Genomic DNA, 15,521 nt, shown 5'->3' on the forward strand with positions numbered 1-15,521 from the left:
ATTTAGTGTTAACTCTTGGGACAGCACAAAATAATTATTTATCTGTGTAAAACACGTAAAAAAAAAAAAAAGCTATTTAAATATCTGTAGTTCAGACCAGCTCTGACTGCTGACCCCTAACAATCTGGAGCTCCATCGCTGTGCTTTGTTCTTTACCTCCTTGTTGCTTTTCCTTCACATTATACATGTTTTTCCCCCCACAAGTTTAACACATTTCTAAATACAATCAGGGAAAGAAGACATCATAAATTCAGATTCTGGAATGAACTCTTTGCGGGCCAAAGTTATAAATAGAGAAATCATTGTATGATACAATGATCAATTTATAGTAGTTTAAATAAATGATACATTCTTAATACCTTAAAAATGTATTGCTTTTGTTTTTCTAAGTTTAGTATGTCTTGTCTGTTTTATTTACTTAGTGCAATTTCTTTTGTCTTTTCTCATCAGAATCAGCTTTATTGACAAGGTATGTTACACATACAAGGAATTTGGCTCGGGTTGTAACTTCTCTCTCAATTTGCAAAAACTAAAAACAGACAGAAATAGACATATAAACATATATACACATACTGTATACACCTAAACAATAGTGCAATTGCACCTCGTGCAAATGGTGCTGATGCAGTTGGGTGTAGTGCAAAAGGTCCGGTGTTATTGAACATGTTAACTGTTTAGCAGAGTGACGGCCTGTGGCTAAAACAGGTGTAAAACATGGTGTTTTAGTCTATTTTTAAAATTATTTTGATAATTCATGATCATTCTTGTGTAACTTTGTTTTGAATGGTCTTGTATAAAGAAAGCGTATTACCTTTGCTACTTATTGCTTATTACTCACAATTATATTGAAACTCATTCTTCGCCTGTGGACAAATGTTGCATAACTTTCTTTTTACAAACTGCTACCATCCTTGCAATTGTTCACTTATGTAGGACTCTGGATGGATGCAATAAGGGCATAAAAACACAATTCGGATGTGTTGTTTGCACATATGACTATACACTACGTAATTCTCTATAATCCATGTTTGAAACTGTCAAAATGCAAAAAAAAAAACTCTCTCGAAATGTACAAACCAGATATTACCTCCAATAACCACAAGGATGTGCAATACAAGTTCATACTACAGCAGTTATGAAAAACTTTTTGCTTCATACAGTGGACGCTTCCATGAAAACATGTTGGACGACGGTCCAATCAAACGGGTGCAAAAGTCTGACTGACGTAAGCATGAACCAATAGGATCCCTTTAAACATGCTAGAAAGGGGCGGGACCTAAGGTATCCTGTGTCATCCAGTCACGGCGCTTTGTTGTTCTTTCGGGAGAGAAAGAGGAGGAAATTATTTTAATTCGCGGCCGACAGTCCCGATTAAGCGAAATTAACATATCGTTTGATTTCGCGTAGGCGAAAGCGGATTTCAACGGACCTCGCCTGGTGAAAAGTGGCGTATTTAGAGCTGGCTGACGGCTCCGGGAGGGTGTCCTGATTGGAGCGGAAGAAATCCCAAGCACTGGGAAGAAGGGGAGAAATCTGCTGGGATGCCTCACGCAAGTTGGAAGAAACTATATTTTACGGTTCCACCTGGAATCGTGGCGCTATAAAAAAAAAAAAACAACAACAACAACAACAACCCCGCAATGATGTGTTCGTTTGACTGATATCAGATCGCAGGAACTATTTAGCGGCGTAATTGTTTTAAAGTCAAACGCGCCTTGTTTATAGCGAGGTTAGCTAGCCACGTAGCTACCTCTCAGTAGGGAAGACGTTTAAAATGGCGGAAGGTTGGACCGTTCCTTCGGCTCTTGTCTTCGCGTTGCTGAGTTTGAGTGCGTGGGCCAGCGAGCCTTGTCCCGCTGCTTGCTCGTGTTCGAGAGGACTGGATGAGGTTCATGTTCTGGACTGCAACAGGAGAAGGCTGTCCGCGGCCCCCCTGGACCCCCCAGATGGGATAACCCAAGTGTAAGTGCACGACTGGATAAATGGATTTAGGTTACCAGCGTTGATCCGCTGCTCTGTTTTTGTTGCTGTACCGAGGGATGTTTTATATATATATATATATATATATATATATATATATATCAAGAAAGCAAATTAACATGCTTTTTTTTTTTAGCCATCTGACCCTCACTTAATGAGATTTTACCCCGATGCGTTTCTTTGATTTCTGTTTGTGATGTAATTGTTTATTTATTTATTTTTTTAAATTTTATTATAAAGACAACCACAGAAAACAATGATCATTTCATTCCAACTTATTTAGAAAGAAAATGTGTAAACTGTTTCAATTTCAATATAAAAACCCTCCAAAATTATAAAGTTAATCATCGCTTCTCTACAACTATTTCAACTGTTTTAGTCTCATAATAGGAGCATTTGTGGCTGGCCTCTTCTATTGGGAGTGTGTGGAGTTTGATCTATATGTACCTAATAAACTATCAGCTGAAAGTGTGTATAGTGTACATAGTATTTCTATGGTATGTTTAGGGAAGAAGTAGTGTGAGCCATGTTCTGACTGATGCACTTACTTTAATCCTTCCGCAGCAGTTATAATGTGTTAATAATGTTATGGTTAATTTTATTTCAGCACCATGAATCACAATGAGCTGACTGTTCTTCCCTTTCTTGGAGATGTTTCCTCAAACATTACCTCGCTGTCATTGTAAGTGCAAAATCCATTTCACAGTTTTCTTGCCTCGCTGTAACTACTCAATCAAATGCACAAAATAAATAAGCCTTGAATTTCCGAATGTGAGCACAGACATTCTCTGTCTGTACAGTTGTCAGTTGTGATCACTTCAAATCAAGAATTTTAAAAGATTGCATGTTTTGAGTTTATGAATCAGAGCGCATATAATTTAATGTGATGCATTTCCTATTCATGCTTTCCCAAAGAAAAAAATGTAAACATGCATTTTCTGTAAATTTGGTAAAAAAGAAAAGAAAAAGTGCTTCACAATGTTTTGATATACTGATATCACAGTACCAGATAAAAGTCCTTCCCTATATGAATGAGATTTGAGTATACCAAAGACAAACTTGTTGGAATAATACCTGATTATATTTCTTATAATTCAGAGTCCACAATCGGATCTCAGAGCTGTTGATGCATCAACTACAACCATACGTTTACCTGGAGACACTGGACCTGACATCCAACTCTATCACTGAGCTTAAAATTGGATCCTTCCCGTCCATGCAGCTGAAATATCTGTAAGCACGCACTGCACATTTAAATAATTTGCATTTCATTTTTTCCATCACAGAAGTAACTGTTAGGTCAGGTAATAAAACAAAAACCTTCAAAGCACCGGAGTACATACTGTACATAATGCAATTACAAAGACACATGCACTTATGCTATAATTGTAAACTGATTTATTTCATAACAGAAAATTTGTTTGTAATTATAGCATAACTAATAGTATAAAAGGGATGAATGGACCCGGTAAATTGTAACAGTAAGATGATGTATGAAGGGCTGTTATGAGTATTACAAGGCACATACTAGATTAAACCTGTACTGTATAGTGCAAGACGTTTCAAGTATGCGTATCACGTCAGAGCACTGAAACACTTTTTTTGATCAGTTGTTACTCAAAAAGCATTTCGCTGTAGACCAGCCAGTGTTGCAAATGTTCACATTCACAATAGGTGTAACTACAGAGCAACCATTTTTCTCCCTCCTAATTTTGGTTGTAATGTTTCTTCTTATTTATCTCATAGGAATTTGAGTAACAACAAGATCAGCGTCCTCGAGCCTGGCTGCTTTGAAAACATCTCCAGCTCCCTCCTGATGCTGAGGCTGAACAGAAACAGATTAGCCGTGCTGCCATCCAAAGTCTTCAAACTTCCACAGCTTCAGTTCCTGTAAGTATCTGAGGATGTGTCCCTGGTGCAAAATTGTTGATTTTAATTTTGCTGTAGCAATTCCTGTTAATTTGTTGGGCCAATTTACTGTAAAGCCAAATTGAATAAATTCCTGGGGCTCTATTGTGGGAGTTTGTTTTTTGTTTAGAAAAGTGACGCTTACTCTCTTTGTAGTGAAATGAAGCGCAACAAGATCAAGATAGTGGACAGCCTGACATTTAAGGGGATGGACTCACTGAAGTCCCTGAAGATGCAGAGGAATGGCATCACCAAGCTCATGGATGGAGCCTTTTTTGGACTGAATAACATTGAAGAATTGTGAGTACAGTTATACCCTTTAAAGTCTCGTTCAGCAGTGTCTTCATCATCAATTGTGGAGCAGTAAAGAAATGTAAATTAGCTATAAAGGGGCTGTAAATGTTGACGACTGTTGTTAGCCATCACCATCCCGGCAGATTTGTCATAACAAGAGTTTATGTAATGACAGTTATTTTTGTTAATACCATGTTATTTTTTTCCCATCTTTGCCCCAGAGAGCTCGAGCACAACAACCTAACCGAGGTTAACAAAGGTTGGCTATATGGCCTGCGCATGCTGCGTATCCTGCGGGTCAGCCAGAATGCCGTCGGAATCATCCGACCAGATGCCTGGGAGTTTTGCCAAAAACTGGAGGAACTGTGAGTGTGTTTGCTTTATAGCTAAAAATCCCCATGTAGCTAAGGGACCCCACTTTCGTTTTATCAGCCCCAGGCTTTGAAACTCATTGTGTGCTTGGAAGAGTTCCTCTTATTTGGCTGCTGTACGGGTGGCTGGAGCTGATTCAGTGATGTCTAGCCTCCGGTGGATGTACTGAACTTACATGTTTTCATTTTTGGGGAATTTGTTTCATTTCAAAGGTTCTTCCTTGAGTGTGCAGTTATATTATCACAGAAGACTGGTGTTAAACGAGGAAATTGTTTGAACTGATGTTTTTCATGTTTGCGTCTGTTTCACACAGAGACTTGTCCTTCAATCACCTGACTCGACTCGAGGAGACAGCTTTCATAGGATTAGGTCTCCTGGAGAGCCTGAACCTGGGAGAAAACTCCATCAGCCATTTGGGAGAGGTAGTGTTCAGTGGGCTGGCAAGTCTGCGCACCCTGTAAGTGCTATGTTTCAAAGAGATCTGTTTGAAATGCGTGTTAACTGTTAGACTTAAGAAGTGTAATGAAGCTTAGTGTGCAAATCATAACCAAGTCCTGGCTTGTTTTTGGTTCTGTATTCTGCTTTCTCGTGAAAGGCTGCTGACTACAGTAGGTCTAAGTTGGTTTCACTCTTCATGTGTAGTTCTAGTCCTGTCCTGAGTTCATTTTTCCAAGTAATCCACAGTAGTTTAGAGAAAACACTAGACATTTCAAAAACTTTATAACTGCATCCTCTAACATAATCTTTGTTGCGTGTTAATCCTGCTCGTCATTCAGTCATTTAGTTTAAAATCAAACCCCTCCCCCGTGTGTATTTTTCATAGAATTTGACTCTCCCAGGTTTGTGTTCTCTGTCCTGCAATTTGCTGTGTGCTGAGTTCAAAGTTAAAATGTGAAAAATCTACTGAACAGGTATGCTAATTCATTTGAGAAGCAAGCAAGTGTATTCTGACTCCTGGAGAGAAGCTGAAAGGTTTCTATTCAGCAGAGTCTGGTGGATTAAGACTGCATATGAAATGATGATCAGTATTTCAAATGACTTATTTGAGATGCAGGGACCTATGTTTGTCATCCATGTGGAACACTGTACAACATAGTGGGTTGTTGTGATATTGTGTGAGAGATGGAACAAACTGAAGCTGAGCCTGAGGCTAAATTGATGAGTTATCTGCTACAATAAGTAACGGCACTAGATTACAGTATGAACCACAATAAAATCGCAACCAAAGCTTTGAAAATCCAGAAGATCAGCCTAATTAAGCAAGTATGTCTTCATCAAATATTTATCTGCGAGGTACGAAGTGTTGGGGGAAGCTCTGAACTCATTATTTGCTGCGTTACAGAGTTCCGTTTAAGCCACTGAGCTGCAATGAGAAAAAGGGTCGTATTTTGGATGTTGACCGATCCGGAAGCTTTCATGGGAGAGAGAGGAATCAGAGAGTGCCACATTTCTTTCAGAGGTGGCCAAGCATGAGGAAAGAGAAACAAAAGAGCCCCATGACCCATCCTGTAAACACAAGGCCTCTCTGGGTTTCCAGTGGACCCATGAACTGTCTCGGTACTAAACAGAGCCAATTATTTTCCCTCATCAGAACTGCAGGGGCAGCGAACTGTGATACAGTGTGGAGGTTTGGTGTCTCAGACTGTTAGTCTCCTGACTAAGAGTCACTGCTGCTGGCTGCTACATGAGAGATAATGTGCCCTCTCTGAGGTCTTCAGATGTTCAGTCTATATAATGTTTAATATCTGACTTGAGTCTCTTTGTTTTTCAGGGATATCCGCAATAATGAAATCTCCTGGGCCATTGAAGACTCCATTGGTATATTTGAAGGGATGAAGAAGCTGAATACACTGTGAGGACACTTTGATTATACATAGAATAGATTGATATCAATATTAATAGATTTAATTTTAATATATTTTATGGCGGTTTGTAAATATCTTGCATTTAGACGTATATAACCAGTGCATTTTAAATGATGTGTTAATGCTTTAGAGATTTTTGTCTTTTCTACATTTTGAATGAAAAATGTGTGTTTATAATGTGACACTTAAGTGTACTTTATATACGTTTCTGATGTACAGGTTTTATTTAGCTGCACATTTGTTCCTCAGGTTTATTGTAGCTCACATCAAAAGGCCGGTCAGATGTTTTTATTTAGTCTTGAAAAAAGTCTGCTGACACAGTGGTTCCAGTGTGTAATAAAAATAAAAGACCCGGGAGCAAGTTTTGTGGCTGCAACTGTTTTACTAAGCATCATGTGAATCTTTTTTTTTTTTTTTTTAAACTTTCCAGAATCCTACAGCAGAACAAGATTAAATCGATTACAAAGAAAGCGTTTGAGGGCCTGGAGGAGCTGGAGCACCTGTGAGTAAAACCTCTTCTCAATCATTTTTCTCTACGCGGTCATATTTGTGTCACTGTGGGATCCGTTGTTATTGTAGAATGATTAAAGATAGCAGAGGGCTTTTATTACCACTGTGCTGTTGTTGTTGCCTTCTGCTTGTGAAATGCCATTTTGGTCAAATCACATTGTTGGTGTGTCTAATCCATATTTCTGTCCCCTCTTCAGGGATCTCAGCAAGAATGGCATCATGTCGATACACCCTGAGGCGTTGTCCCATATGAAGCTCAAAGTATTGTGAGTGGAGACTAAATGAATCAACAGCTCTCAGCTGAGCTTATTCCAGTGTCACTATTGATTTATTATTGTTGCCTTCATTAAAAAGGAATTAGAATGATTAAGAAACACAGCAATTGAGGGGCAGGATTTGCATTTTATAACTGAAAGAAGATTGCAACTGGTGAGAAGTTTTTGATTCACTGTCGCTACTTTACGACTTTCACTCCATTTAGTTGGTGCCGACTTAAAAAAACAAACATGTGTAATTGCTGAGTTATTAAATAGTCTCACAGAAAGCATACGCTTTTTAGGGTCAGTTGGACAAACAGTCTTCTGATTTAGCTTCTGAGTGGTGCAGCAGCACCCACTTAGTTAGGACAGCTGTTTCCTGCGTGTGAGGAAAGGCAGCGGAAATGTTAAGTCTGGCCTTTTTAAGGTTTTGATCGGCCCATTTTAGGAGTCTCTCAAGCAGTAGCTGACAAAATGCCCCAGCTGCTGTCAAACTCAGAAAATGTATTATGACAGTACTCATATCCTCTTGTTAGTAATTGGCTTGCGGCCTTAATAGAATATAACACTATTTGCGTGGTGAGTGGATAAAGTGGCTTTCCTTGATGACTTCACTTGAAGAACAACACCCTTGTAATTGAAGTGTATTTTAGGACAAACTATTAAAACACACCTCCGGAGGTGTTTTTAGAGCAATGAATCAAATTTCGCGCCATGATTTAGATCCTTTTAAAGTTTTCCTTTCCTTCTCTGTGATCCGGCTGACTCTGGGTGACTAAAAGGTTTATAAACTAAAAATTGAAGGGTTTACCAATAACACTTCCTTGTGGGCTTCAGACCGATAAAACTTTATTTGGAAGATAAACCACACGTTGAAACAGCTGCATAACAAAATTTATCTACTCTATTCAGTCAGTTATTCACTGAGCCCTGGACTTACTGTTATGTTGTCAGATAGCTATAAAATTAATGTGCTATGTTAACAGCCCTCTAAATGATTCAGTTACGCGGTGATTAATTTCGTATTTTTAAAAGGCACAATCACTGAAATGTTCAAAGACGATTCTTAGAAATCATAAATTCATATTCATTTGTTCACCTTCGACATAAGTTTTACGATGACTCATCTCACGCCTGCTGAATTACCTCTCTGTTCTCAGTGTCCTGAACACGAGCAGCCTGCTGTGTGACTGTCACATGCAGTGGCTGGGCCCGTGGTTGACAGACAGCCAGTTCCAGCAGGCTGTCTCTGGTATCTGCGCCCATCCTGCCAATCTACTTGGTCGCAATGTCCTGTCCATCAGGCCAGAAGAGTTTGTTTGTGGTCAGTCTCATTCTGTCTTTTTAATTGTTCCCAGTCTGGACCGATATACCCTCGAGTGACAGCAGTGGATAATGTCTTGTTAGCGTAAACCAGGATATGGCTTGCATTTTTTTTGATGTTTTGAAATCACTGACATGTACAGTACATTACTCCATGATTCACAGGTTTTATAAACTTGAACTTTATAAACAGTAACAACAAAAAGTCTGGAATAGTTTGGAGAATATTGTTATTTGATCACCATGTTTGCACTTCCTCTGCTGGAATAGTGGAAGACAGAAAACCAACTAATATCTTACATTTCAACCGAGAGGCCTGAAGGAATTTTCTCACTTTGATTTGCACGGTCTGTCCCGCTCTTGCACAGATGATTTCCCCAAGCCTCAGATCACGACTCACCCAGAGACATCTGTGGCGCTGCGAGGGAACAATGTGACTCTGAACTGCATTGCGTCCAGCAGCAGTGATTCACCAATGACCACAGCGTGGCGGAAGGACGGCGAGGTGCTGTATGATGCAGAAGTGCAGAACTACGCGCGGTATCAGGAAGGAGAGCTGATCTATTCCACTGTGCTGCATCTCCTCAATGTCAACTTCACTGATGAGGGGCGTTACCAGTGTGTGATCTCCAATTACTTTGGCTCCAACTACTCCAACAGGGCCAAGCTTACTGTCAATGGTGAGGATGTTTGATACAGCTCATAGAATTTTAGATATAAGAATGTTTTTTTCTTTTACACAGCTCAGTTGTTTAGTAATGATGTCTTTTTACTGAGTAGTAAAACCCTCAGATTCATTTGCTACTGGGGTTTGATTCCAGTTTCATTGCTCATAGTTTCCTTGACTTTCTGTCCACCTATCTTTCAGAGCTTCCCTCTTTTCTTAAGACTCCGATGGATCTGACAATTCGGACTGGGACTATGGCCAGGCTGGAGTGTGCTGCTGAAGGCCATCCATCACCCCAGATTGCTTGGCAGAAGGATGGCGGCACTGACTTCCCTGCTGCCCGAGAGCGCAGGATGCATGTGATGCCAGATGATGACATCTTTTTCATCGCTAACGTGAAGACAGAAGACATGGGAGTGTACAGCTGCACGGCTCAAAATGCGGCTGGCAGCCTGTCGGCGAACGCTACTCTCACTGTCCTGGGTGAGTCACCCACCTGATTACTGTATTATTTTAAAACACATTTTTTTCCAAGTAGGTCATTTCAGCTGAGTCACTCCGCTCAAATTGGCGGCTCATTCATTATCTGTCACTCGCTACAAGCTCGTTACAAGCTCTTGTTTATGTGTTGTTACCTTGCCTGTTTTAAGCAATGACGATGTAAAAGCATATCTTGTTATACCATTTAGAGTGTTTAAATCCAGCTGGCTGGAGCATCTCTAATTAATTAAATAATGTGCTTTTGAGACTTGTTTTAAGCTACATGCCCTGGTATATAATCAATGACTCCAATAAATAACACTTATGAAATCAAAAGTAAGTAACTCTTCTTCTTTTTTCTTTTAGAAACGCCATCCTTCATGCGGCCGCTGGAAGACAGAACAGTGGCCCGCGGTGAGACTGCTGTTCTCCAGTGCATCGCCGGAGGCAGCCCCGCCCCACGTCTCAACTGGACCAAAGACGACGGGCCTCTGGTTCTGACCGAGCGCCACTTCTTTGCTGCAGCCAACCAACTCCTAATCATAGTAGATGCTGGTCCGGCCGATGCGGGGAAATACACCTGCATCATGTCCAATACTCTGGGCACAGAGCGTGGCCACATCTACCTGAGCGTGTCACCGTCACCAAACTGCGACACCGGCACGGGGTACGACCAGGACGGCTGGACCACCGTGGGCATCGTGGTCATCGTGGTGGTTTGCTGTGTGGTTGGAACCTCGCTGGTCTGGGTCATTGTTATCTATCACATGCGCAGGAAAAGTGAGGACTACAGTATCACCAACACAGGTCAGTGTCTGGTAAAATAAATGCCTTATTTGAAGCTTTGCTCAGTCGGATTCGCTGTTTGGAAACTGTGAAATGTGCCTGTGGATACTTTGTTTGGATAATAAGACACAACAAATATCTCTCTTACAGATGAGATGAATTTGCCAGCAGATATCCCCAGCTACCTGTCCTCTCAGGGTACTTTGTCAGAGCCTCAGGAAGGCTACAGTAATTCTGAGGCTGGCAGCCACCAGCAGCTCGTGCCTCCTCTCTCCAATGGATACGTCCATAAGGGAACAGATGGTGAGTAATCTTCCTTTGGAGATACAGTGAATGCAATATGTTTTACACGGTAAGACAAAACTTTAGTGTCAGCGCCACAGATATTGTTTGTTATTGTTACTTTTTTTTTTTTTTTTTGTCAGATGAGGACTATCATTTTGTGATATCTGCGTTTCAGGTGTTGGCTTATAAGCATAAGATAATTATGTCATGACCTTAATATAACAAGTTTGGTTTTTTTTGGCAGTAGTTCACACGATTGTTGCAGTAATCACCTGTGAACTGCACATATAAGGCACCATATGCATCAACAAGAAACATGAATGCCTCCTGCAGCTGCAAACCCAATTAGAAGTTCCTATAGTGTCCCCCTCATTGTTTATATGAAGATTAATACGGTATTGTCCATTATATTTAAGGCACTTTGATGTTCCAATAATTTAACGTAAGGCAATAATGGTGTTGCCCTGAAAGTCACTGATTCATTAGTTTTCAGTGTTGTAACTTTTGATTAGACATGAACAAATCTCCAGTAAAAACTGATTTATTTCCACATCGGATGCCTGTGAGTTTCTATCTGATGCGTCGGGGTGTCAACATTGTGATGACAAAAAAAACAAAGCGTGTGATGTTGACATCACAAAGACGACAAGACTAGAAAAAAAAAAATCAAACGTACAGGAATACATTCCTACCTGTCCCGCCTTCTGTATGAATCACTGGTGGCACAAGAAAAGAACAAAAACATCCAATTTTAAATACCCTGAATAAAATAACATTTTCTGTGATGTGCTTCTCACTGTTCAAAGGTTCTTAGACACACTTCCACGCCCTTCATTCTTGGTTCTTGTTTCTGTTTTTGTGTTTCACATCAGACCCCTGCTGAAGTTAGACAATGACTAATTATTATGTTTGTCCCAGGTGTGTGTTATGGAGACACGAGCAGTGAGGTGGAAACTGAAGGGAATGGCGTGCTGCACTGCAGGGTTGGCTCTCTGTTCACTGGCCGTAGCAGCTTCCACCCCGGGGAGCCTCGGGAGGGACTAGCTGGAGTCCCCACTGGTTAGTGTCATCGACAAACAGGCCATTATATGATTTTCATGCCCCCGGAGGCATTATGTTTTCAGGTTGTCTGTTCTTGCACATGCACATCTGTCCGTTAGTTCCATTCTCATGAATGACACATCTCAGGAATATCTAGAGGGAATTTCTTTGAATGTGGCACAAACGTTCACATGGACTCATGAATGAACTGATTACATTTTGGGGGTCAAAGGTCTCTTGTGTCCCCACAAAACACATTCGTGGCCATAACTCAAGAATTCTTACTCCGGTTATGAAACAATTTCACACACATGGCGAATAGGATAAAAAAAAAATAATGAAGCAATGACGTTTTATATCCAAAAGGTCGCCTTTAATATGTCCTCGTAATGTTCTGCAAAAACACTTTTCTGGTCGTTATTTCACACCATAACTCAGGAACAGAAGGGGAGATTGTGACCATATTTCACATTCGGTTGGATACTAAATGTATGAATTGTTGACGCGGAGCTTGATTGTAAAGATCTTCTGTGCTGCAGGGTCGAAGATGTGCGTGAAGCATCAACTTGTTGAATTTGTATCTTCTTTGCAGGAACATTCATATTTGACGGATGTTGCAGCAAATGTTATAACGCTTCTGCTGAAAGGGCTTCGCTCTTTTCCTATTTTACCATGAAGATCACTTGTGTTGTGATTTGGTACGACATAAAGGAAATTACATTTGAGATAATAACAATCAAAGTCGTCACAACATACCGTATATTATGAGTCTGAACAGATATGGTGGTAAACTCCAACTTGATTGGGTGGTGGAGGCATAAAACCATGAAGCAGTAATTTAAGTTGATTAGATTTTTCTACTTTGTGTTTTGCCAGGATGTTTTTTTCATGTCAGGGATTTTGAAAGTTGCATCTAAGCCTTTCAAAAAGGTCTTTCAACTTGTTCATTAAATATGTAGGTGTTTTTAGATCAAAGTGTTGAAGATCTTTTCATATATATTTGTAATTTAATGAAACTTTATTATTAAAACAATTTGAAAATAACAAAAGCACAAAAGAAAAGAGCAGCAGGGAAGTAAAATGATGACGTTTTCAAATCTATATGCAGGTCTCCCACGGTGTAAAACCCAGAAAATTTGATTTGAAATTTGATATGCAATTTCATGTTATGAAAAAAAATGTAAATCCTGCGATTTATCAATCCAGCTTGTAATGCGTTTCACATTTTAGATTTACAGAAATATGTATGGTGATAGTTGGGAAAAGAATCATCAGTAACTGATTTGATTTTGAGCTTTAGGGACTCTTCCAACACCACAGCCTACATCCCACTGACCAAATCTCCATAAAGAGTTATGGTCTTAAAAAGGCTTGAAGAACAGTAAACGTATGCAAAGTAACGCCTACAAAGACACTTGTTCTTCCTCTCCAGGTGGTGCGGGCCCACTGGTCATCTGCTCTGACTGCTACGACAATGCCAACATCTACTCTCGGACACGCGAGTACTGCCCCTATGCCTACCTGGGGGAGGACGATCCACTGGACAAGACTCTAACGGGGCCGAAGGACGGCCTCGGCCAGCACCAGGACACGGTACTGGAAAACCTCATTAGGAAGCAGGACTCGTCTGTGTTTCTCACATCACACGACAAAAGGCTGAGCAGCCACACTCCCCCAGAGCACTACTCTAATGGTGAGACTAGTTTTACCTCCTAAAGCAAGATGTCGACCTTTGTAGTCAAGGTGCAAACTCTCACGTCCAACCCTCGGAGCAGTTTTTGGGCAACTCATTAAGTCTTCACGGTTGTCTTTTACTGTCTTCACAGATTCCCTGAGCAGGTCTTTCTGGAGAGAAGGAGAAGATCTGTCCTCAAAACCCCAGCCGGGAGCTTCCCAGTTCCCAATGACTGTACACAGGACACCTGCTCTGACTTCTGCTGCCGACGGGGCGGCGGAACAGAGTGAGGTGGAGGTGGACTGTTTCCCCAGCCAGTGCACCCAGGACCACAGAAGTGCCTCTCATAGGACTAACCCTCAGGCACATCCAGCCCCCACATAGGTCTTTACACTCTGGCCACATTTGGCCTCAGACTCTCTGTTGCTGCAGCCCCCTCATTCCCACCACCACCACCACCACCACCCTCCGCCCACTACCTCCAAAGAGACTCCTCACACTCTGCCAAAGATGCTCTCTTGTATGTTTACATTCCCCCTTTCACTCAAGAGGACATGCTAACGTTCCCTGCTGTAGAAACACCCGCTCCGTCGGACTGGATAAATGGAGCGGTGATTAAAGTGGCCTCCTCCTTGACACCTCCACCTCTGCAGGATCGTTCTCTCCCACATCCTCCATTCCTCTTTGTTCTCGTACTGGAGAAAACTATGAATGTATGCTTTAAAGAGCCATGTCAGATGCTGCCACGAGAGAACGCCAGGACTGCTCTCTCCTCCGTCGCTGCCGCCGCCGTGGGACTGTAATATTGTGCCAGTTGACCTCACACTGGCAGTGTTGTCTCATCACTCCCGCAACAGACACCTGGTGGAGCAGCCTACATGACTTTAGAAGAATTCACCAAGCACCTCTTCCCAAGTGGGGGAGTAGGGGGTTAAACAGGGGGCGGTAGTTGTTCCCTGACCAGCAGTTTTTTTGGTTGATGATAATAATAGGAAGACCCTCGAAGGCACACCGCCTACATTCCCACAGCCATTCTGACTGACTCAAAACTATGCTATGGTATCCTGTTATGCAAATCCCAGAGACAGTGACACCAAAATGTGGTGTATATTATGAATATATATGAATATATCCTATATTATCTTTATCTGTTCTTGTTTTTTGTCCTATATAAAACGCAGTTGTTCATTCAATAATTTGTATGCCTTCATAATGACGAGCAGTTTGGGGAGAAAGCGTACAGTTGTTTTGCACATGAGACAATCACAGTTTTTGCTGGCTACTTTCTTATGGTTGTCTAATGGATGGCCTTTTTAATAAGCATTCTCAGTAACCTTGATCGGGCAACGTCATGATTTATATACATTATGCACTGATTATGTTACAGGCACTTAATTTAATGGTGGCAAACTTTATCGTGCTGCATGAAGGCCTTTTGACAATGAGAGGATTTGTCTTCACAGTTTAATCTCAAAAAGTTCACCATCCTTCCATAAATATTGATTAAGCCTTGGTTTTCACTTGGGACTGTGAAAAATAAGAATGTATTGTATTATTTTATACATGTATGTATGTGTACATAATGCTAGTTAGCTATTAAATTCCATGTCCGGCAAGTCCATTTACAGAGAGGTTGGAGATGTTAATCTGCAGTAACTTAAAAAAAAACATTAAGCTTATTCATTTTCATCCTTAAAGTCTCAGCATTATCCACAAATGTATACATGGTGGGCCATGAAACAAGATTAACTTTAAAAAAAAATAATAATAATTGGCTGTTTTCCTTGTTAAAGTGAAAGACTGCCATCAAACAGCTGCTGGCTTCAGCAAATTCCACTGTTTCCAATAGTCAGCTGTTACACCGGTTTGAGGTTTGAAGATGAAACTCATCAACCTGTTTCATGAGTTGTCCTGAAAAACAATATCCTGGTTGATTATTGCACTTCAGAGTTGCTCAAATCAAATGTGATTGGCTTTGTTTGTGCCTCATATTTGCTGACTATATATATATATATATATAAAAAAAAAGTACATTTATCTGCCACTATTTTAGACAAATACACCAGTCGGCTCAGTAA

The 15,521-nt window shown here is 40.8% G+C and overlaps 1 protein-coding gene across 2 annotated transcripts; it reads left to right on the forward strand.

Moving 5' to 3' along the window:
• Window positions 1-1,315: 1,315 nt before the first annotated feature.
• Window positions 1,316-15,449, forward strand: lrig2 (leucine-rich repeats and immunoglobulin-like domains 2). Of its 2 annotated transcripts, none has more exons than XM_069691166.1 (18): window positions 1,316-1,962; window positions 2,588-2,662; window positions 3,079-3,213; window positions 3,727-3,870; window positions 4,045-4,188; window positions 4,404-4,547; window positions 4,868-5,011; window positions 6,326-6,406; window positions 6,850-6,921; window positions 7,127-7,195; window positions 8,347-8,510; window positions 8,878-9,189; window positions 9,378-9,659; window positions 10,023-10,463; window positions 10,593-10,745; window positions 11,646-11,786; window positions 13,201-13,361; window positions 13,595-13,688. In XM_069691166.1, the coding sequence occupies exons 1-18, from the start codon at window positions 1,775-1,777 to the stop codon at window positions 13,601-13,603; spliced, it is 2,859 nt and encodes a 952-aa protein (XP_069547267.1). In that variant the 5' UTR covers window positions 1,316-1,774; the 3' UTR covers window positions 13,604-13,688. The 2 variants fall into 2 exon arrangements, with proteins under 2 accessions (XP_069547267.1, XP_069547266.1); XM_069691165.1 differs by having other exon boundaries at window positions 1,317-1,962; window positions 13,201-13,461; window positions 13,595-15,449.
• The last annotated feature ends 72 nt before the right edge of the window (window positions 15,450-15,521 follow it).

This window comes from Brachyistius frenatus, unplaced genomic scaffold, assembly GCF_029030835.1.
Source record: "Brachyistius frenatus isolate BFR_SWC_R1_liver_20210118 unplaced genomic scaffold, ASM2903083v1 Contig_10, whole genome shotgun sequence".
Classification (NCBI taxonomy): Eukaryota; Metazoa; Chordata; class Actinopteri; family Embiotocidae; genus Brachyistius; species Brachyistius frenatus.